The sequence below is a fragment of the Etheostoma spectabile genome, chromosome 12, assembly GCF_008692095.1.
Source record: "Etheostoma spectabile isolate EspeVRDwgs_2016 chromosome 12, UIUC_Espe_1.0, whole genome shotgun sequence".
Lineage (NCBI taxonomy): Eukaryota > Metazoa > Chordata > Actinopteri > Perciformes > Percidae > Etheostoma > Etheostoma spectabile.
The window spans coordinates 18,530,861-18,554,268 of NC_045744.1; the positions used below are offsets into that span (position 1 = coordinate 18,530,861).

The 23,408-nt window shown below is 40.7% G+C and overlaps 2 protein-coding genes across 2 annotated transcripts in view; one reads left to right on the forward strand and one right to left on the reverse strand.

The window, feature by feature from the left end:
• tgm1l1 (transglutaminase 1 like 1) lies at positions 1 to 21,620 on the forward strand. Its single transcript, XM_032532212.1, has 14 exons — positions 1 to 250; positions 6,321 to 6,595; positions 6,770 to 6,961; positions 9,861 to 10,112; positions 12,522 to 12,640; positions 14,391 to 14,498; positions 14,970 to 15,147; positions 15,981 to 16,119; positions 16,910 to 17,102; positions 17,545 to 17,698; positions 18,501 to 18,785; positions 20,093 to 20,253; positions 20,387 to 20,523; positions 20,639 to 21,620. The coding sequence occupies exons 2-14, from the start codon at positions 6,322 to 6,324 to the stop codon at positions 20,781 to 20,783; spliced, it is 2,337 nt and encodes a 778-aa protein (XP_032388103.1). The 5' UTR covers positions 1 to 250; position 6,321; the 3' UTR covers positions 20,784 to 21,620.
• Positions 3,699 to 23,408, reverse strand: part of abhd4 (abhydrolase domain containing 4, N-acyl phospholipase B) — a 25,843-nt gene continuing 6,133 nt past the window's right edge. Inside the window, exon 9 of the mRNA XM_032532219.1 lies at positions 3,699 to 3,737. The gene's annotated coding sequence lies outside the window, so the exon portion shown is untranslated. The remainder of the gene's footprint in view (positions 3,738 to 23,408) is intronic.

A 23,408-nucleotide genomic window follows, 5' to 3' on the forward strand; every position in this document is an offset into this window, starting at 1 on the left:
GGTGGGTGTGGGAAACTTCGGTCCATACAGGGTGGGGCTGGGTCGGCTCAGTTGGTAGGAGAAGGGGGTGTGTGTCAGCTTAAAGATACCGTGCAGTACATTCCGGGACAGGCATGCAAGTATTCTGATTCAAGAAGGGAGCGAGTGAAGGAAAAAAAAAAGTTTGCAAAAGTTTGACCCTGTGAGATTACTACTCGGGACGATCGCAGAGGATTCATCGCTGATCCAGAGACGAATCCACACGGATAAAGTAAGATTTTCAGTCACTCCTAGGGGCCTACTCCAAGCATTTTCTAATAATAAGCGAGATGGTACGAGAAGTGTAAACGCGCATGACCTAACGGTTTTTTCTTTTAGGCGAGAAAGTCTCCAGTAGAGGTTTATAGGATGATCCTCCAAAGAGAGGGAGGCTCACATCCCGTACAGACAGAAAGAGACATTTAAGCACAGTTTTACCATATCAAAAACATATAGCATTGTAAAAGTTGGTCTTACTCCATTTATAAAGAATTTTCTTGCCTTTGTTGAACTTCAACACCCTTAATTTTTCTCATGGTCTTGCTGTTAATGAGTGAAGTTTGAACTGAAGCATAGAACCTGCGGAACTGAATTGGTTGCTGTTGTACTTGCTTTAAAGGTCCAGTGTGTGTGTGTGTGTGTGTGTGTGGTGTGTGTGTGTGTGTGGGTGTGTGGGTGTATGTATGTGTGTATGTATGTGTGTATGTATATATACATGTATATGTGTGTGTATGTATGTATGTATGTATATCTATACATATATATTATTTATATAACGTTAGTAGGTAGCCATGGCAGCAAACAAATGAATCAAGGGAGATAGATTCGTCCCGACTTAAACAAAAATGGCATGTGTCTAACAGTTTCGTGACGAGAGACGTAGCAAACCCCGGTAAATATTGGAGATGTATTTGAAAGATGGAGACAGCTTAAAGCCCAAAAGTAGCCTATGCAGAGTTGACTAATTTCCTCCTGAACAGGTAAGCATTAGCTTGAGGCTAATTTATCTTGGCTACAAGGGACGGGCATTTTATGTAATTTCAACATTTGTGTAGGCTACTCACATTGAATTATATATCTAGAGTACCCGAGTTGGTTACTCGCTAAAACAATTGAGACAGTCCGTAGTGATCCCGACTGGTGCTAGCTAACGCTGCCATGCTAACCCTGCAAACGTTACCAGAGGACCAGGCAAACACGTCACAGCTGTTTTACAACGTGTAGCCTGTTCAGCAGCCCGTAGCTGACAACGATAAGTTATTTTAAAGGGCCCATGGCATGAAAATTTCACTTCATGAGTTTTTTTTTTTAACAGTAATATGAGTTCCTCCAGCCTACCTATGGTCCCCCAGTGGCAAGAAATGGCGATAGGTATGAACCGAGCCCTGGGTAAAAAAGAAAAAGCTCAGATTGGCCTATCTGGAATCTGGCCTCTTATGATGTCATAAGGAGCAAGATTACCTCCCATTTCTCTGCTTTGCCCGCCCAGAGAATTTGGCCCACCCATGAGAGAGAAACATCATGGCTTTCAAACAAGCAAAGTGACAATTGGTCAAGGCCACACCCTCACCCTCCACCTTGCCCCCCCCCTCTCCTCCTCAATAGCTACAGACTCAGAAATGGCACGTCCTAAGGAAAGCTCATTGTGGGACTGGCTTTAATGGCTGTAATTTGCACCAAGGCTGAATTTTGGGAAAGAGACTTCAGTTACAGTATTAGGGGACCACTAAGGTTTATATAAAAGAGACTTCAGATAAAGTATTAGGGGTCCACTAAGTAAAATAAAATAAAAATAATCTAACTAAATAAAAACATCCAAAGAGCACAATGTCATGGGACCTTTAAGCCAAGAAAGTGGGGCTGAGATCGTTGCTGTAGTTCTGAGCTAGTAAAGTGTATTCAGTCGGGTGGAGAAGACGGCAAGGTAATGTGTTATTTTTAACGGTTACTACCGTAATTCTAAGCCGAGGAAGTGTGTCTGTCCATCGGGTGGCGAGGACAGCGAGCTTGTTGTGTTTTAGCTGTTCCTATTGTAATTCTAAGACCAAAACTTTTGTCTGTCAGTAGGGTACAGACTGCAGTAACTATTACTATTATTATAGTGCTATCTGTGAGTGTTACATATCGCACCAATAAAAAAGAAGAATAGAGGTAATTCATTCATTTCATGCCCTCAGCCTTGTTGGTTGGTGGCCAATCAGCTGTAGCTGGTTCTCTTTTCGTCTCTGAGGCCTGTGATTTATTCAAAGTGCTCATATTATGCTCATTTTCAGGTTCATAATTGTATTTAGAGGTTGTATCATAATAGGTTTACATAGTTTAAAAACCACCATATTTTTGTTGTACTGCACATTGCTGCAGCTCCTCTTTTCACCCTATGTGTTGAGCTCTCTGTTTTAGCTACAGTGCAAGGCATCACACTTCTGTTCAATCTTTGTTGGGAGTCACACATGCGCAGTAAGGACTACTAGCCGGTCTAGAAGCAGAGTGTGAGGGCGGGCCACGCTAGCAGCTAGGCGAGCATTATAACGTGTGTTAGGGAAGTAAAGGCTGGGCCACAATAGAGCTGTTTGGAGCAGTTTGTGAACTGAGTGTTTTCTGTCTGAGATGGTAAGTCCCTTTGCGGTGGACTTTGGGCTTTGTCACTTTTTTAATCTATAATGTGCACAAAAAAGATATATAACACAATAAAGGAAAGGGGGGAAGCCAAAAAGCATAATATGAGCACTTTAATCAATTAATTGTACATCATGGGACCAATATCACCAGACAAACAAGCCTGGCCATTTAAATCTGGTGTTGTTGGGAAACAGTGACTTGAAGTTGAAGTGCTTATCTCAGAGGCCAGTGGGCATACCAGAGCTGCTAGCATGCCAACACAAACCGACTGAAGAGAAGTGCAGAGGGAGAGGGCACAGTAGAATCGAAAAAAAGTGATACACGTAGTAGGGAAAGGCAGAGGGGGCCTATTGTTTTCAGGCTTGGCTGGTGGCTGTATTATTAATCAATTTAGGTGTTTGTGCATTAAAGTGTGAGGGAAGAGCAAGGCAACCAAAAATTTGGCTTTTCATGGTTCAGGGGGTTGAGTGGATGACTCTAATTGGGCAATTTTAGGCCACCTAAGGTGCAGTAGTGAGATACATGTCCTTAATTAAAGCCTGGGAAGACACAAAGAACTAAAAACAGCCAGAAAAGCTTTTGATAGTTGTTACATTTGAAAATAATTCATATTTGCAGTATTATTTGGCCTATTGCAATTATATCTTGCATTTTATTATCACAAATTTTAAGTCACCTATTGTGCAGCATGGGAGCTCCATTTTACATGATTACTTAAATTCATTGCTCACCAAACCAAAATGTGCTGAACTTGTTATGATTTTCCTTTTGTTTTAATTTACGGGTTCCTTTTTTTTAGATAGAAGGAAGGCAGCACAGAAGGGGTCAGTGACCGTGACTTTAGATTTGGGTGGAGATCATGTTGAAATACATACAGCTGACTCAATCCATTGTGTGAACATTCATAGTCACAATGATTATGAATGTATTTGCCAAATATTTAGAGGATTTGGAAACCGTTGGAGGGAGGAGTAAGTCATCTGACCAGCAGATGAACTCAGAAAGTCAAGAAGTTCATAAATCAAAAGTGAGCATAGATCACATGCACTAGACACACACAGACACACACACACACACACACAGATACACACACATACACAAATACACACGCAGGCATGCATACTGTATTCTATACTTACACATGGATTTTGAGGGTCTTATCCTCTGAGGCCCCCCCCCCACTACCTCTTCCTCAGCTGTTTTCCCATTGAACTGCACCACATAACTTTGCTATCACTGCCTTTTTCCCAAAACCAGGGTGCTTAGCCTTTGCGTTTGATACGCCTGTCCCATGCAAATATTTAGCCATCAAATCAATAGAAAAGTAACAGCACTTGAACAAAGACTCAGTGCTCCTTATCTATATGCAATAGGTACTGTAACATTCCTCAGATGGCACCGGATGGCACCCAAGTATCACCTGTCCAGCCTCAACTCAAGTTTTACTTTGCAAAACAAAATGTTAAAGCACAAAAAAGTCAACATAATGACACACATTGAGAGAAGCACCTCATCACCATAAAGCATTTGCTTCAGACCCTCCTCCAAAGCGCGCCGGGCGGAGGGTCTGGCTAGTCCACACAGCATTTGGGGATGGGAGGAAAACGTGCTCTGGTTTATTGGCATTTCTTTAAACCAATCACAACCGTCTTGGGCGGTGCTAAGCACCGGAGATAGCCTCGGTAAGGAACTTGTGTATGTTTAAATGTTGTATTAGTCATGCAACAGAAAATTCAGATTGGACAGTCTAGCTAGCTGTCTGGATTCATCCTGCAGAGATCTGAGAAAAGGTTAACCATAGCCCTCATAAATCGACTGGAGTTTAAAATGCTAACACAAAGGAAGCCCAAGGCAATGGATATTCGGCCTAAGTGAGTGAAATCCAGCGGATTTTCCGCTGGTATCGGAGCAATCCCGGAAGTGGAACGTCAAGGATATAGACCAGATTTGGGGTAACCCCTAGCAAAACGTGTTAGTGTTAGCCTCAGTCTTTTACCAATATGTCATGCAGGAAATCTTTTAATCTTACTGGTGCAATTATTTCTTGTTCCATATCCTTCCAAGACAACATTTGTCTTCATTTACCCAGTAGCTGAGACTTCTCAATACAAATGCCCAGTTGTACAGTTTTAATGCATGTTCATCCCCCATCAGATTTTTTTGTATTGAAGAGCTGACCCTTTTTATATCAGGTTGCTTACCATTCCAAATATCACTATTCTCATTATAAGCTTGATCTAAGCGTTGTCCTAGCATGAAAAGTGTGAGTAGCAACAGTAACTAAGGGGGGCAGGGCATAGCATAGGACATTTGTATAAATGAGAATAATTACCCTATAAACCGAACATCTTATACAGCATGTGTTTACTTAAAGAATGCATTTCTCCTGACTATGTGCATTTCTGCAGCTCGTTACAGTTTTTGGGGTGTTTTGGGGTGCTCCAATGGTGCTGATAAAGATTTATTTTTGCGTGCAACGCCACAGCCCTGTGTGACTTTTTTGTTAGAATGGAGGAGTTGCAGATGGTAAGGAAAAAGCGGGGAAGAAGGCGATGATGATCTCCCTCCCTATTCTTTCATTGTAGCAAACACTTTTTGCTTTCACTCTCCTAATGTTGTCATTTGGCGTAACCCACGTGAACCCGATTTTAAAATATGCGGATGGGCAGGAAGGCCGGCTTATCATTTATGTGACAAATGATGTAATTCTGCTGTGGTTGTTAGTGCACTGTATGAGGCTGGGAATGTGACAGTGTGATAAATGTTATTCACAAATGATTTGCAGTACTGGACAAATCTGCAGTGTATGTGCACACACAGAGACATACACACAAACTACATTGTTACGCAACAGCTGGGTCTAGGCAGATGGAATCCAGCTGCTTGTAGAAGGTATGTTAGATTGCTCAGGGAGTGTAGCCGACAAGGACAAAAGGCTATCCCAGAATGCTTTGGGAAAGGCTGACAGCCGAGGAGAGTGCAGATCTGTAATGGTGGAAGAAGCACATTGCTAATGACCTCTCTGTCTAGTGTACTCACACTATTGTTGAACTGTCGGGCTTCTCACTTCCTCTAGTTGTTGCAGATAGGTTTGGTTTTACTTGTCAGCCTCTGGCATTTCTGCTATTTGCGGCACTCACATCATTAAAAACAATCATTTACATTAACAGCAGCATCTTTTTCAAGAAACAATGTACCCATGGCTCTGGATAAACCACTACAAAGTCATTTTAAAGAGAACAATTCCAATAAAATCTGTTTACAGCAAGGTCTGGGCACCAGACAAATATTTCAAAACCTGGTCAAATGAAACTCAAACTATTTGCATTGATAGACAGCTAAAGCAGTGGTTCACAACCTTGGGGTCGAGACCCCCAAGTGGGACCCAAAGTAAATCTGATTGGTAACAAGATGATTAAAGAGATGATAAGAAAAATAAATCAACTGTGTAATGTTATCTGTGCACCAAACAAAGTAATGACTTCATCTGATTTGTATCTACTATTCCTGAAATCGGTGTCAGAAAGTAAGGGGGACATTAGGCAAAAAAAACCTAAGAAATTTGAAAAATGGAATGGCCATAAAATAAAGTGAAGAAAAATTATATTTACCAAAATAATATTAACCAGTTTAGGTCAACATCTTAATAGTACATTAAGGCATTTTTCTAAAATGTCTCCTAGAATGCCAGGTGAGCGGTTGACAGTAAGAGACACATCGGAGGTGGGGCGTTTCTCCGGAGCAGCCCCGCCCACCAGGGTGGAGCTGACCATTCACAATGAGGGGGAGAAGAAACAGGAGGAGGGAGGCTGCCGTCGTTGGTTCAGGAAGATGTGTCCGTGCTGCTGTAAGCGCCAGAACAGCACCTCATATGATGTTACAGACAAGGTGGAATATGTCAAACCCCCCGCACCTGCAAAGCCAAAACCTGAGAATGGAGAAGCAAAGGAAATAGAAGGTAATTTCACTGACTTTTGGTGTAAATTTTGGTATTACATTGTAACGACTAGCTTCAGTTAAACTTGACAATTTTTGCCTGTCGCACATATCACAATGATCCCTACATATCCATAGCAGCAGTGACACAGACACGTACTTAAATTACATTTCATGTTTAACATTCCTCTCTCAGAAATGAAGTTGTCAGTGTGTTCCGTGGACCTGCTCAGCTCCAAGATGGGTCAGAACAGACAGGAGCACCACACCGACTTGTATCACGGGGACGAGCTGATCATCCGCAGAGGACAGACCTTCCAGATAGAGCTGGAGCTCAACAGGCCCTTCAATGCTGACAATGACAAGCTGCATCTGGACTTAAGAACAGGTAGGGAATGGATCGACAGTATCTGTGTGTGTGTGTGTCATCATACCTTCCAACAGAATCTATGATTTATATGATAAAGAAATATCATCGGTATTATCATTGAACTGGAACACAGTATAAGTTTGAACCTCCTTGCCTGGTAAATGCCTACTTCTTTACACTAAAAGCCCAAGTACGTAACACAGACTCTCTGTTAGAAGTTTGAAGGCCCAATCCAAGATATTAAGATAAGAGGTGGTGTTGATGAAGGGGTACTTGAATTCATCTGGCAGTGTTCTAGTTGTAGGTCATACAATAAAGACATTGGGAAGCACTGCTCTGGAGCCACAGAAGACATTTTACAACACAGCTTTTGCTGAAGTCCACGCTAGTCGATTGTCGAACTCATGCAATACAATATTCCAAAATGTATTTTTTTCCACAAAAAAACGATTTGCCATTTTTATGTCCTTAGTAATGACTATGTAGAAACAGGATGTAACCTGACACCACAGTGGAGCCAGGAAGGCTGCACTTCAAGTGTTCAAGAGCTATGGCTCATGCGCATAGGTAACTAAGCAACAGTGGGCTCTTGAACTTTTGACCTGCTGCAGCCACCGCTCTGCTCTGCAAATTGTTTTTTTTTGTGTGGAAAAAATACATTTTGGAATATTGGATTGTATAAGATCGACAATCGAGTAGTGTGGACTTCACCTGAAAACATGAAATAAACTGAGGCATGGGTTAACACCATTTTTATTACTTTCTGTCACATCTTCTTCAATCAGATTCGATGTGTTCCTTCAGAAGGAATCTCTTCACATGGCTAGGAACTGGTAATGACATTTTGAACATGTTAAGAGGCTAAAAAACATGTTTAAAACTTGCCCTGTTTAAGCCTGTTGGGTGCTAATGCTAGCAGGAGGATAACAGAGTGTATGCAGCACCGATTGTTGTTCTTGCTACTGACAGTGCTCCAAACAACAAAGCTACATGTTGAAACCAACTGGAATTCTCCGTTTATTTGCAATGCCCCTTTAACTAGTAATTGAGGCAAAGCATGGGAAATGTGGTCAAAATTCACATTTAAATCGAGCAGCAGTTTAATCATAACTACATCACATGTTTTAAATTCCACCCAATACCCCTCAGTGTTTACAGCTCCCAGGCTGCAGGACACGGGACACCTCGCTCTGGTATTTACAGGCCTCATACTACAACTAACCATCGCACACTTGGGAATACATGGCCATTACATCACTGTAGAGAGGTGATTTGCTGCCGCGTAGTTACATGGGAAGAGTGGAGGAGAAACCAAATTGACATACATAAATATAGCCACCCACATTCGACAGACTCCCATTATCTTCGCTGGGAGAAGGTTCTAAGTGCAGCACTAAAAGCAGTGTCTTGTATCATTGTAGCTTTCTAAGCCACCTAGTTGGTCAGCGTGGATGCTGAATAAAGATTACAAGTTCATTTTCAATAAAGGTGAGGCCGATCTAGCAGAAAAGAGATTTGTTTTTTATTGATATCCTTCTGAACATGAGGTAAGAAACGAAGTCCAGGCTGCGGTTGGATGGAGAACAATGGTTTCTAAATGAACTCTATTATCGCTTCAACAAATGCAGCTAAAGCCCAGCAGGGTGTCGCAAAGCAAATAGCTTAGAGGAAAGCATCCAAAAAGTCGTTAATGATAAGATGAATTTGTTTGCCTTCAGCAAAATCATCAAGCCAAGTAAAAGAGAATATCCAAGCTAACACATTTTCTTGGCTTTCTGCAGAGATGTGTGCATATGGGCAGTGTGGGAGCTTCTTACCCAAACAAGCTATGCACAGCGGGGCGAAAGGCTGTGACATTTTTTGTTAACAGTTTGTTTTGTTTGTGTTATCCACCGTGGGAACAGCCTAGCAATTACTGTGACATGTATAATCAAGGCTACTCCGATGTTGCAGTGAAGTCCTTCCATTTATTTTTAATCAAAATGATCAAGGATAACTGAAAATCCAAGGAATTGAAAAGCACTTTGTCAAACTACACAACTTGATTTTAACTTGCACATATAAAGCAAAATGTTATTCAAAAATACGTTGAAGGCACAAACTCAACATGTACAAACGTATGTGCATAAACACACATGTGCATACACTTTCTTTAGACCATATCGTAGCAGACAAACTGTTACACTATTGGGTGTTTTTTATCTTGGTCATCCCCCCCTGAAAGGCTATTCAAATATATTCCTATATGTTCCTGTATTGCAGAGGTGTTTTCTTTATTTGTTATGTCTAATTATCCATATACAATGTTTTGCTAAGTATTTTAATAGCTCTAGTGGTTTACAGCAAATCAGTTGCATACATTTAACCTTAATCTTGTCAGTTTGGGAAATACGTTTGTTCGGTTTAGCTAAGCTTAGTTTAGCACAAATATAAAAGCAGTGAGAAACATCTAGTCTGGTTCTGCCCAGAAAGGTCATTACAGATACTCACTACAGAGATATAACTCATTAATAAGTGATTTTTAGAGGTGCCAGTAGACAATTTATTTAAAAAAAGAAGAGCTAGCCAAAAAATCTAGCTTTTTCCCCCTGGTTTACAGTCTTTGTGCTCAGTTAAGCAACAGTGTCATGGCTAAAATGTCATATTTAACAAACAGATATGAGAGTGGTATCAACCTTCTTATCCAATTATCCATAAGAAAATAAAAAGGCAAATTTCTAAAAATGCCAAATTATTCCATTCAATGGGTAGACATTTGCACATAAATTCAAAGACCGTATGTACAGTACCACATGAAAGCATTGGCATGAGATGCATTGTAAAACATCAGGCTTTTGTTCCTTGGGATTGTTTCCTTTATTTTCTTTAATGTAGCTTTCTGCTACAACATGACTCAAATACAACCTGTGTGCTGTAGGTCCCCTGCCCATGGTGTCCAAAGGCACCCATGTCATTGTCCCACTGGTGGATCACCTGGAGGATGACCGCTGGGAGGCCAAGATTGTAGAGAAGAACAGCAACAAGATCAAGCTGTCCGTCAACTCGCCAGCCAGTGCTGTGATTGGCCTGTACGGGGTCACGGTGACAACTAGCTCTTCAAAGGATGAGGCGCCAACTACTTACAACTCCAGCAACAGCATTGTCATGCTCTTCAACCCTTGGTGTGAAGGTAAGATTGGCAGTGGGTGTGGATGGGGGCAGAGGGTTTACAAAGGTAAGATTGGCAGTGGGGGTGGACGGGGGCAAAGCGTTTACAAAGACGAAGGCTAGGAGTGTGAAAGAGAGGAAGGAAAGAAGACATAGGTGAGAAGAGAGAAATGTAAGAAGAAAAGACATACAGTGTTACATAACATTTCTGGAATGACTTATTTGCTTACTTCTAAGTAAAAAGTCAATATTTTTCTTGCAGTAGAACTGTCTGATACAGCCCAATTACTGGGAAAAGTGTTCCCAGAACTTAGCTGTTGTATTACAAATTGCATCAGCATTCTGATAGCAAGCACTGGCACGAAGTAGATGTTTAATATGTGAGAGGAGACCTGATAATGTAACACAAGGGGGAGAAAGGCCAACTTAATCCACATGCATGCTCCTGTCCATCAAAAAGCTGCAGCGTGACCCTGTATGTAACTATGAGAGTTATATAATTTCACTGGCTAAGATTCAAGACACACTCAGTTATACCATTTAACCACCAGGAGAAGGCAGAGTAACATGATTCTTTTCACATATTATCTGTCTCATGTACCACAGTCAGGATATAGTGACATTTCCAACAAATATGACAAAAAAATATTTTTATAAAAGTTACTAACTGCAGCTTTAATATGGCTAACATATTAGTAAACTGATGCCTATTTAAACACCTGGCGATCTGTTGAATGTCATATTCACTCTCCTTTGAGCACTGGGGCCTGTTTCACAAAAATAGACTTTGGCTTAGATATAACTAATAGTCAGACTTCAGATACATGTCTAAATTCATCCCCTCTAGTTCTACTATAAGTACGTCGAATTTGCCAGGTTTGTTTTGCCATGTTTGTGTAAAAAAAAAAAAGAAGGCATTCTTATTCTTCGGTTAATAGAGCCTTGGGAAATAAGGTGCACTGTTTATTCTGCTGGGTTCATATTCCTGAGCACTAAAAATTATCCGCACAGGATATTTGACAAAACAAAATGTATTTGCAACACAGCAAAATAAAAAAAACTGTGGCCTGGATTTGATAAAAACACACCGTTTTTTATTACGGCGTGGCTGCTTTTGGCAGAAAGCCCAATCTAGTCTTCCCTCTTTCAATCTTTTCTTCCCGAGACCAATCTCTCCCTCGCGCTCATAAAATTCAAAATCCTACAATTACTGTAAAAAAAACGCCATGGGGCGAGCTCACAGTAATCCTGCAGCTGGTGACAACCTGTCCTCTCCCTCACTTTTACTGCAGTCATGTGTATTTTCTGTCTTAATGCCTCTCCCATCCAGTTGCACTTCCAACTTCTTATCTGTTGACCCGACCCTCTGTTTTCTGGCCTCCTGCTCCTTCATATCCCTGTGTGTGTGTGTGTGTGTGTGTGTGTGTGTGTGTGTGTGTGTGTGTGTGTGTGTGTGTGTGTGTGTGTGTGTGTGTGTGTGTGTGGTGTGTGTGTGTGTGTGTGTGGTGTGTGTGTGTGTGTGTTGTGTGTTAATTATCACAGCTGCCAGATGCTGTCAGCCTCAGAATTTCTCCTGTAAAATCTCAAGACACTCTGTTACGCTCCACTCACCCTCACTCCCTCCACCCTTTCTCTCCAAGCATATCCCTCTTTCTTTCATTCGTCCCTCATGACTTTGTGAAACCTCTTCCTCCCAGTAGATTTTTGTCATGTACATCTTGAACACTCTGATAATTTTACTGCTCCTTCTCTCTTCTCTCTCTCTCTCTCTCTCTCTCTCTCTCTCTCTCTCTTCTCTCTCTCTCTCTCTCTCTCTCTCTCTCTCTCTCTCGTCTCTCTTTCTGTTTCTTTCTTTTGTCACATTCTTGTACCCCACCCACTGGTAATCACAGTGGCAACTGCAAGAGATAAAAGCTATGGAAAAACAAAGACCTAACCTAACCTATTTGTGATGTTGATGTTAGGGGTACACACCCAAGTCTGCAGGGCTGATGTCACTCAGAACAGACTGTCTCCCATAAATGAACGTGGGCCCCACTGCAAGGTCAATGGCGTCATTGTGCTTCCTTACTACTTCCTGGCTTCCTTTGGGGATTTTTTCACAGAATTTATGAAAAAAAAATCACATTCTTAAGGGGTTTAGTCACTGAAGAGGTGATTAAAGCATGGATTCGTAATGTTCACAAACAGAGAGCATGCCCCATTCTTGTTTAGAATCTATATCATTAAAACAAATCCTACATTTCTACAAAGAAAGTGTTTCCTTGTATTTCCTGTCAAGGCTAGTTTAATAGGATCAACTGTAGTTATATGTAAAAGTAATACATTTAAATGTATACCATACAGAATGTAAAACTGTTCCCTTAATGCTATATTGTCAGTATTATAAAACGCCAGATTACCATGGTATAATGTTGTCATGTCTTTTCAGAGGATGTGGTGTTCCTGGATGACGAGGAGGAGAGGAAGGAGTACGTTCTGAATGACATCGGAAGGATTTATTATGGCACAGAGAAACAAATAGGTGCCCGCACATGGAACTTTGGTCAGGTATGGACTGGAAAGTGCTGAACGCTTATGGTTTTTTTTGGGGGGGCGGGGGGGGGGCTTTTCCCTTTTATTATAGTGGATAGACAGGTAAGGGGTAGAGAAATAGGGAATGACACACAGCAAAGGGGCGCAGGTTGGATTCGAACCCCCGCTGCAGGACTCAGCCAACATGGGGCGAATGTTTTTACTGGGTGAGCTAGAGGCCCCCCCCCCCCCGGCTTACGGTTTTGAATGATCATTTCATCACTGTCTGTAGCACTCGGTCCATTTGTCCCCTAGTAAGGATGTATATCTTTAAAACATTGTCACGACTATAAGTTTTTTTTCTTAAGTCATTTTCTACAACAGCTGGGCACTGTTGTTTGTAACGTTCAAAAAACAGAGAGGATGCCAAATTCTTGATTAGAATCTAAATTATTAAAACAAATTAAATGTTTCTCAAACAGGAGGAAACAGTGTCTGTTTGTTGGGCACTATTTTCAGATGCAAAATAATATACATTTAGTATATGGTTATGAATGAAAGTTGGAAAAGGGGATTTAAACATTGAACCTTTATGAGTTTTTAATAGTTTCAGTCAATTGACTTCCATCCAGTACGATCCACAAGCAAAGGTTACAGTTCTAAAACCACCATGGATTGATTTTCTATGACACAGGGGAATCCGATATACGGAACATCAGACAATATTTTTTAGCATGATCAATTCATTGTTGGCTTCTCCTGGGATTTGTTAACAATAAGAAAAGCATAGACTGTCAACCCAATATCCTGTAATTCTTATGAATCTTATTGTCCTACCTTACTGAAAACAAACAAGACAGTGGCCAACTAGACGACCCAAAACCTTTATTTTACTTTAGTTATATTGTTAGGTCTAGGCGTCTCAAAATGAAGACATCAGTTGCAAACATCATGTTCCTGCTGTAAGATGTGAATTGGCACCAGGCCATTCTCATGTCAATTTGTTTCTTTGGCTTTGCAAATGAAAAGTTCCATAGGGCAGCTTTCCGTTTTTGGTTTCAGTAGCCTTATCAGTCTTCCACCAGATGCCATTGTCATTTTTGTCTCCATCTGTGGTGAAAGAACAGCATCTTCTTCCAGTTCTGTGCCAGAACGCTGTCCACAAATGCAAAATACTGTGAAGCATAGAGGCTGGTAGGAGCTGCAAATCGTATCCTTGATGATTCACGTCATATAGTTTGTTCATGTTATATACTGAATTATTTATTAATGTTGTAATATCAAGACTCGTTTTTGAATTTAAAAAGATTAACCCAATAATATGAATGAAAACATGTATTATTATTGATAATGATGATGATAATAATAATAATAATAATAATAAAAATAATAATTACTTTATTTATATGGTGACTTTCATGAAACCCAATGACACTTTACAGAATTACTGTGGCTAAGCTAAGGGAGGTTGTAGGCTGTGGTAGACCGGTGGTGTTTCAGGAGTTTTTATTTTATTTTTTATTTTGTTTTAATTTCCAGGGATGTAGCATTTTGGATATCTGCAATGAGGGGGGGGGGGGGGGTGGTTCCAGAGGGATGGGGCTGCAACACTAAAGGCTCTGTCTCCAAAGGTACAGAGTCTGGTGTGGGGAATGGAGAGCAGGCCAGTGTCTGAGGGTCGCAGGTTTTAGGGTGGGGTGTATGGATGGAGGAGAACGGAGAGGTACTGTGTGTTTGAATGAACTACTTTTCTTTGCTGAGGATCTGCATTTTTTTCTGGCTGTAGTTTCATGAGGGAATCCTGGAAGCATGTCTGTTTATCCTGGAAAAGAGTGACATGCCGCCATCTGGTCGAGGGGATCCTGTCAATGTGGTTAGAGTCATATCTGCCATGGTAAGTTTAAGATTTATATTAACATCCTACTGTCTCCGGATATTAGAAATACTTAGGGCATGAGTTCAAGTCCCCCGATGCTTATATTTGATTTATTCAGTAAACCTTTCAATGTACTTGCTATGAATGTTGTTTACCAACATAATATGCTGTTTTAAAGCCACACTGCCAGGAATACAATTGTGGCGGTTAAATATACTGTGTAGGACGGACACGTAGTGAAATTGAAATATATTCAACGTTCTGCCAAAAGCTTATGAAATACCCTCCATGTGTTTAAAACATAAGTTGTAGCTAACCTCAGGTTACTAAAAAACAAAAACATATTTCCAGGAACAATGCAGAGCACGTGACCCCAGAGTCTTCATTAGTAGCCAGGGCCCTAATCATGTTCTCCTTGGAAAATTATCATTTTAATCAGTGAATGAGAGCAGTCCTTTGTAATTGACTGCGTCATCATCCTCCCTTCAGATAAATGCTCAGGATGACTTTGGGGTTCTGGTGGGGAACTGGTCTGGGGATTACTCCGATGGAGTCTCTCCGTCAGCGTGGAGCAGCAGCGTGGAGATCCTGAGGAAGTATTTGTCTTCCAACGGAACGCCTGTGTCATATGGACAGTGTTGGGTGTTCTCTGGGATCACTACAACAGGTGAGCAACATTAAAAAACATCAAAACTAGACTCAAAACCCACCAACAGTTTTTTCATAACTGTTTACACTTTTCTGTTCCCTGTATCTGTTTTTTTATTGTCTGTAAAGCGACCTTGGGTACTTAGAAAGGCGCTGTTAAATAAAATGTATTATTAATGTTATTATTATTATTATTATTATTATTAAAACAGAGAACATGTGACGGTGTGTGTGTGTGTGTGGTGTGTGTGTGTGTGTGTGTGTGTGTGTGTGTGTGTGTGTGTGTGTGTGTGTGAGAGGAATATGTGTGTTTATGTGGAGACAGGTTGGAAAGCTATACTTTATGGTAGAGGCGTGCGAAGAGACTGCTCTGAATGTGTGTGTCACGTGTTGTGTGTGTGTATGTGTGCGCACGCGTGCTGTGTGTGTGTATGTGTATGTGCATGTGTGAATACCACAAAGTTCCCAGTGTTCATGTGAATTAGATTAACAGTCAAAAGATCATGGTCAGGGCTTCCTGCCCCTGGCCCTTTTCATTAGCATTTATTGCTCTGTATCAGAATACTTCATTCATGACCGTAGCACCTGATAGCAAGCCATAGTTCACACTCTAAATACCTCGCATTGGCATTCCTGTCATACCTCCTACTTTTTTTACCGATAGAGCTACATGTGTTGCTTTCATTCAGCGGGGATGGTAAAGTTCCATGCAACCATGCAAATGCCATCATACTGTAGCAGAAATGTCGGAAGTCATTATGCTCAAGTCTAAGCATCTGGGAACATAATTCATTCATCAAATGACCTGTAAATTGAGTTTTAATGGATCTCTCTGTCTGTCTTTGTTGCCAGTGCTGCGATGTCTTGGCATACCCGCCCGCAGTGTGACCAACTTCCAGTCAGCTCATGATACTGATGTATCCCTCACCACAGATGTGTATTTCGATGAGAACATGAAGCTGATTGACTACCTCAATAGGGACTCTGTGTGGTAAGAAATGTAACTTTACATGGCCAGCACACCATGCAAGGAAAATTGCCTGCTGCTAAATCCATACCTTAGGAATGTGCCATATATTTAGATCTGCTCCAAAAGCAGTCCCCTCTAACTTGACACCTCAGAGACATCATGCCGGTTGAATTATTTGCAACTCCTCTCAGACTGCGGAGGTTCATTTGGTATCTATCTACTCTGTGGTAGTGTTGTGTCCCTTAAATGTCCCTAGAATGATGGGTGCCATTTCTTGATCATCCCTAGCAAAGGTACACCAGGTAGTTGTTGCAGTGTAGCAAAATGGTAGGTCAGCCAGCTTCATTTGCATCAATAATTCATGTAACATCCACAAGTGCTAATTCCTAATTAGCACTTTCCACAACATTGTATGGATACTTGCTCCACAAATGTTGGATGCCCCTTTTGTCTGACCTGCATGCATTTTCATAAAGCCACAGTAACACAAATCTGAAACTAAAATGAAGTTCAAAACTTTTGGGAAATATTCATAATTATTTTTTGGTAGATGAGAAGATACCACTCTATTATTTGTTGTTAGATATGAAGCTAAGCCTGGAGAAAGTTAGCTTACCTTAGTTGAGCGAGCCTGGCTTTGCCCAAAAGTAACTAAATCCGACCACCAACGCTTCCTAATTAAAAAAAAAAAAGGTAGCTGTTTCCCCCCTAGTTCCATCTGCCTTTATGGTAAGCTAAGTATCTAAATCTTGGCAAAACAATGTCTAATATTACTTGAAATAGGCCCTTAATATAACATAATCCCATGTAGGAACTTCCACGTGTGGAATGACTGCTGGTTGGCAAGACCAGACCTGCCCCCTGGTCATGGAGGTTGGCAGGCTGTTGACTCTACTCCCCAGGAAACGAGCCAGGGCACCTTCCGCTGCGGCCCGGCCTCTGTCAACGCCATCCGCTCTGGCCAGGTCTACCTCAAACACGACACGCCGTTTGTCTTTGCCGAGGTAAGTGCCAGAAATTGGCAGGTGCACATTGTTCTTTAGTTCTCTTGAGGTTCATTTTGATGCATTACCAAAGTGAGAGGAAGCTGGTCAAACTAAATTGCAGGCATAGAGGGTTTAAAAAGGTGCTCTCTGGAGCTGGAATAACTATAATCAAGCATGAATTGTGAAACCTTTAGATTTAATAGATATCAATATGTGCTTCTCTAGCAGCGTGTATTCTTTTCGAATAGGGACTACTTTCTTGGATCCCTGTCTCTCGCTAGATCAAGAACATTACGCACTTGTGTTATTCAACGCAGAATAACAAAGAGAGAATGTCTACCCTGTCCACTTGTACGAATAAAAGATTAACAGTGAATAAGACTGATGCACACCTTGGTTCAACTTCATCATCAGTATGAAAGGAAAACTTCTCATGTACTTGTTGGTATTTTTTAATCAGGTAAACAGTGATAAGATCTACTGGCAGAGGAAACTGGACGGTACTTTCCGACAGATCCAAAGTGAGAAGAAAGCTGTCGGCCACTGCATCAGTACTAAAGCAGTGGGCTCCGACGAGCGGGCAGACATCACACACCTGTACAAACACCCAGAAGGTACTGGCAAGCATATCATACTTTGCTTATTGCATTTCTATCCCAGATTAATGTTCCAGAATCATTATTTCAAAACTACCCGGAGAAATCTTAAAAGGTCAGGATTTAATATCCTGTGGGGGTAGAGCTGGACTCTCTGTCGGTGGTGTCAGAGAGGAGGATGCTGTCCAAACTACATGTCATCTTGGACAATGTCTCCCACCCACTCAATGGCTTGCTGCTCAAACACAGAAGCACTTTCAGTGCAAGACTTATTCCCCCAAAATGCACCACAGAGCGCCACTGGAAGTTATTCCTGCCTGTGGCCATCAAACTTTAGAACTCCTCCCGCTAAGTGTCTGACACACAGACACTTAGTTAGTTTTAATCTGGACAATAGCTGCTACTATTTATTCATCATTACTGTTCACCTAGAATTCCTTAATTATGTAAGTACTGTATCATAAAATTCCTGTAACTAAGTAAATACCCTACATATCCACATTCCTTATATTTCTTTTATTTATATTTCTGCTCTGATATTTATATACTTCTGGCAACTGTAACACACAATTTCCCTTCGGGGATCAGTAACGTATTTCTGATTCTGATTCTGATCCTTTCTTGCCGCATAGATCATTTCACTGTAGCTTTCCCTCATCTGACCCCTCAACTGTTCGCCTGCTCTTCACAACATTAAAATATGCATCTCTGTTTGCTGAGTTTGAAGGACCCATGTCTTATCTTTTGTGTCTGTCAATAAATCCTGAAACATCAGACAGAATGAGGTGCACACACTTACATTTTCCTGCATCTGTATCAGGTTCGGATGAGGAACGCATCGCTGTGGAGACTGCCAGTCGCTATGGCAGCAAGCCAGATGTCTACTCGTCGGCCATGGCGGAGGATGTGTGCTTGGAGGTAAAGATGGAGGGCGAGGGGCCCAGGATGGGTGCTGACGCCCAGCTGAGCATCCTGGTGAAGAACCTGAGCTCACAGCCGCGTAGGACCACTCTGCACAGCCAGGTGGCTGTCATGTACTACACGGGTGTGCTGAAGGGAACTATTAAGAAGGAGCAGATGCATGTGGAGCTTTTGCCCAATGAAGGTAGGCTGTCCACCAAGCTTTAAGGCTGCTATAATCAATATTTTCTTATTTTTAAATCAATCAGACTTTATTTATGTAGCCCTTTTCATAGAAAGTACATGTAAATGTAGCACAAATTGCCCCCCACACACACACAAATAAATTAATTCATTAAGCTGAGGAAAACGCCAGAGGCATGACACTTAAAAACCAAAAGATACTTAAATATATAAATAAATAAAATCTCTAAACAGTGGCTAATAAGTACATACACTTTATATTGTTAGATAGCAATCCATAAAATGCACATAAATAAATAAACTAACTAGAAAAATATAAAACTAACTACAACAAAATGCAAACCTCAGAGAATCGTTAGCATTTATGCGCTTGTCTCGTGCACTGCCCACTAACCGAGGAAGTAAAAAAAATTACAAAAAGTCTTTGCTTCTGGGCTCTGAGATCTAGCTGGTCTGAAAAAAAACAGCTTCAGTTATAGTAACGCGACGCATTTTTTGGCAGTAACGGTAACAGCGTTATTAAGATAGAAAGAGTAATCAATTAGATTACTCGTTACTGAAAAAGTAACGCCGTTATTTATAACACCGTTATTCCCATCACTGTCAGTCAATAATCACACAGCAGACAGACAAAGTTAACAACTAGCTGGTTATTATTCCCTAGGAGTGGGTGGAGACCAAACTAGAGCTAAAACGAGAGTGATGAATGCTAATGCTGTTCCGTGTCTATGAAGCAACTGTTTGCTAACTTTGTCATAGCAACGCAAAAGGCGATAGTAGCTCAGCGTGGTGTTTACTGCCTATTTCTGTTGTCCCCAAGTGGCCTAAAAATGTGTTAATTCAGGGTTAAAACAAGCGTATGTATCTGGGTTTTAAACTTGGGAGCTAAACATCATACAAGACCCAAAACGGCTGCAGCAGCAAAACCCCTGACATTAATTCAAATTAAGCAAGGGTATGTTTAATTGCCCATGACTTTTCATTTGTGGGAAAGAATGTGTTGTCTCTTGTTTCAGAAGTGAATACAGTAGTCTTGCTTTAATGCAATGTAATGCACTGGAACAGCCAGGGGAGCTTTGCTAATAAGCAATTTTGGATTAAACAAAGAAGTTATGTAGATTAGTGAGCTTTGAAAGTGCCAGTAGGGGGATTTTGTTACCTTTGGAGAGAGCCAGGCTTGCTGTTTCCCCCTGTTTCGAGGCTTTATGCAAATCTAATAAGCTAACAATACAAAAGAAAGTAAAACTTGCATGGTGAAAATGGTGCATACTGAGCCCCGAACCTTTTCTGTACCTCTGCACCACACAGAAAAGACCATTGAGTGGGTGCTGCCCTACCAACAGTACCAAAACCAGCTGGTGGATCAGGCAGCTCTGATGCTGACCCTGTCTGGAAGAGTCAATGAGACCCAGCAAGTATTAGCCAACCAGACCTCCTTCAGGCTCCGCACACCTGACCTCAAAATCACAGTATGTTTTTGATTTTCTGTAGATGTTTAAGATTGCTTCTAGAATAGAACATAATTCACAAAGGAGCAAAGGAATATTCTAGGCAAATGTTTTGTTCACGCCTCCTGACTCATTTTGAATTACCCTCTGGCAGCCTTTGGGAGATGCTTTTGTTGGGAAGGAAATGGCAGCCAAGATTACCTTCACCAACCCGTTGCCACGTATGCTAAAGGGAGTGGTGTTCAGAGTGGAGGGCCTGGGTCTGCAGGAGGGCCATGAAGTGGTTGTTGGGTAAGAACATTAAATAGCTCCTTCTCTTTTGACTCCTTATCTCTTTCACCCACACATTCCCCCAACAATTTCTTCTCCATACTAATACTCCACTACTCCTTTTTTCCCTTTTCAGTGATGTAGGCGGCCACTCTATAGTGACACTGACAGAACACTTCATCCCCACCCAGCCTGGACCCAGAAAGCTGGTGGCGTCTCTTGACTGTAAACAGCTCACACAAGTGCACGGAGTGGCTGATATTGTCGTTCTTGAGCAATGAGGGGCAACATCACTTCCTGTCCTATTACTTTTTACGTATAAAGTATGAACCAAAAGCCTTTAACTATATGAAAAATGTGTAATCTTCCTGTATCTTAAACCATCTTGATTATTTTGTACTACAGCAAAAACTGTTTTTGATATTTTTAAAACTATGAATAGACAATTAGCAAATGTAGCATTATCAGTATTCACACTTCTGCCTTGCTCTGAGATGTCTAAACTGTGGTGATGTATGCAGGAGGCTTAAAAATATACTAACAGCAAACACAGTGCTGTAGTTAACAAGCATACGCAGATTGAAGTTACAAAACTGTCAGATTACACAGACTGTTCTAACACTAGTGCGTTTTAAGACACTGAAGCATGTGGAGGTGCATAATGCCAGGTTAGGTTATTGCGTGATAATGTAAATATTGTGTGTCTATTATCCCTATAGCTTTGCATAGGATGAAAAGTATGTGAAAAGTGTTGTCAGACAAAATGAACCTCACATGGCTTACATGAAGGAAGGGTCTTGTGAGATGTTTTTAAAGGGAATGATGTTGAAATTGGCTGTGACATTTTGCAAAAGGCAAATTATTGTAATTTCCCATGATTTTTGGTCACACTTGACTGAAAACTATAAATTAAATTAAAAAGTAAAATCTATAAGGAAATTGCCAAAAAGGTTATTTTAATCACTAGATAGAAGGCAAATAATGCCTCCTTGATTTTGAAAATCAACAAGTTACCACTCATAAAACGCTTTGCATTTTCAGAATGCAAAGCTAAAGGTTTCCTTAGAAAGAATTCTCACAGATGTTGTTCTGTGTGTGATACTCCATCATGTGTGTGTGTGTGTTGTGTGTGTGTGTGTGTGTAATATAAAACACTGTAGTCAGTTTTACAGTATATTGCAACTTGCCTGCAAAATTGGGACTTGTCACTGCTGTGAATCCTAGGAAACCATGTCAGACCACACCACAGTGGTCTTAACTCGCCTTAGCTTTACCTGGTTCCCGTCTTTTTAACGTGACCACTCAAAGTACAATGTGAAGGAAAGTATTTTATTAATATAACAATATTTATCTACCATATCTACCTGGAATGTTTTTTTTTCTGTATTGTATATTGTGATGGTAATAAACCTTACACTGAAATACTGGCCTGACTCCTATCTCCGTATATCATTAGACAAGTCTTGACTGGATCATCTGGATCAAGTAAAAATACATTTCCAGGATAATTGCCTGACGTTCCTCCCCTTCTGTGTGTGTTGCCGTTCTTAAACTGTGGAAACAACAAATTTCGAGCTAGCAAGCCGCATGTTGAAAATGGCAAGTTTTGAAGAAAATTTAGATTGTTAAACAAGGCCCGGCTGCTTGGTTCTTTCGGGGAAGAACAAAGAACATGACTACAGCATTTACTATCCAACTGGGATGTTTTGGGACCTGGATGACCTACACACGATGAAACACTGGTAAGAGCAAATTAATTTTAACCATGCATCCAGCCAATTTAAATTGTATGTGTAAATTGTAAGTGTGAACAGATAACTTCATTTAATTTTGTTGAGGCCATTTTTTTCTTTTCTTTTCAGTGTGTAAATGTTCCACTAAAACAAGTTCCCTCCCGAGACTATTTAGCAGAGCCACCGTCGCTGCGTCCGGGGCTTGGGGTCAATATAAAACTTTCATGAGCCATGAATGGATTAAAAGTTTTTTTTCTGTCACATAATATATGTGTAGTGTAGCCAGTCTTTACTCCACAGCGCTGTGGAGATAAGTCTGGCAATGAAAGACTAATCATAATGTAATCCAGGGATCAGAGAGAAAGCAAGTGGCTACCTGTTTCATTTCTGGAATCAACCGTTTTATATCTTGGAAAAAAAGTGTGTTGCATGAGGGATAATTTCCTGTATAGTGACTTGTTGCAACTGTAATGTCAGGGGACACACCCTTGCTGCCTTTCATCATTCAAGATATGTTGCATAACGTGCTGATGTAGTCTCTGTTTGACTGACTAGCTGCAGTCTTAAGACCTGCTTGGGAAGACGGGCAGTGGTGGAGTCTAACAAAGTTATATTTACTCAGGTATTTAAGCACAATTTTTGGGGTGCGTGGACTTTATGCTGTGCTATACATCAATCCACTGCATTTTACAGGGAATTACAGACTTTTTACTCCAATGCATTAATTTACCAGCTATTTACCAGCCACTTTTCACATTTAAACCTTACATACAAAACATTAATACATCAATAATAACATATATATAATACATCACTGACCGGGCCATTCTGCTGTCTAATGAGTACATTAACTTTTTATGTTTTAAGTTAATTTCGTTGAAAACACTTCTGTACTGTTGCTTTTTGCTTATTTATGTTCTTGGAGTAGTTAGTATTTTTATATTCTAGTATTTTTACTTTTTCTGTCGAGTTCAAATTGATCACTGTTAAGTTAAGTGTTTTTTCTATATTTCTTATGCAGCTCACCATATAACTAACATTTGCATATGTATTACATAATTATAAGGTAATGAAATGGACAGCTTCCGATTTACTGAATTGTATTGACTGTTTTGACAGTACAGCTGTTTCAAGCGCTGCTGAAATGACCAAATCAAATTACTGTACTGTGTA

Excerpts from the sequence above, each read along its gene's own strand:
- tgm1l1 (XM_032532212.1), top strand. The coding sequence starts at position 6,322 with ATGCCAGGTGAGCGGTTGACAGTAAGAGACACATCGGAGGTGGGGCGT. Across the intron at positions 10,113-12,521 it reads CTTCAACCCTTGGTGTGAAG|AGGATGTGGTGTTCCTGGAT; the intron begins GTAAGATTGGCA and ends ATGTCTTTTCAG. Across the intron at positions 18,786-20,092 it reads GGAGCTTTTGCCCAATGAAG|AAAAGACCATTGAGTGGGTG; the intron begins GTAGGCTGTCCA and ends TGCACCACACAG.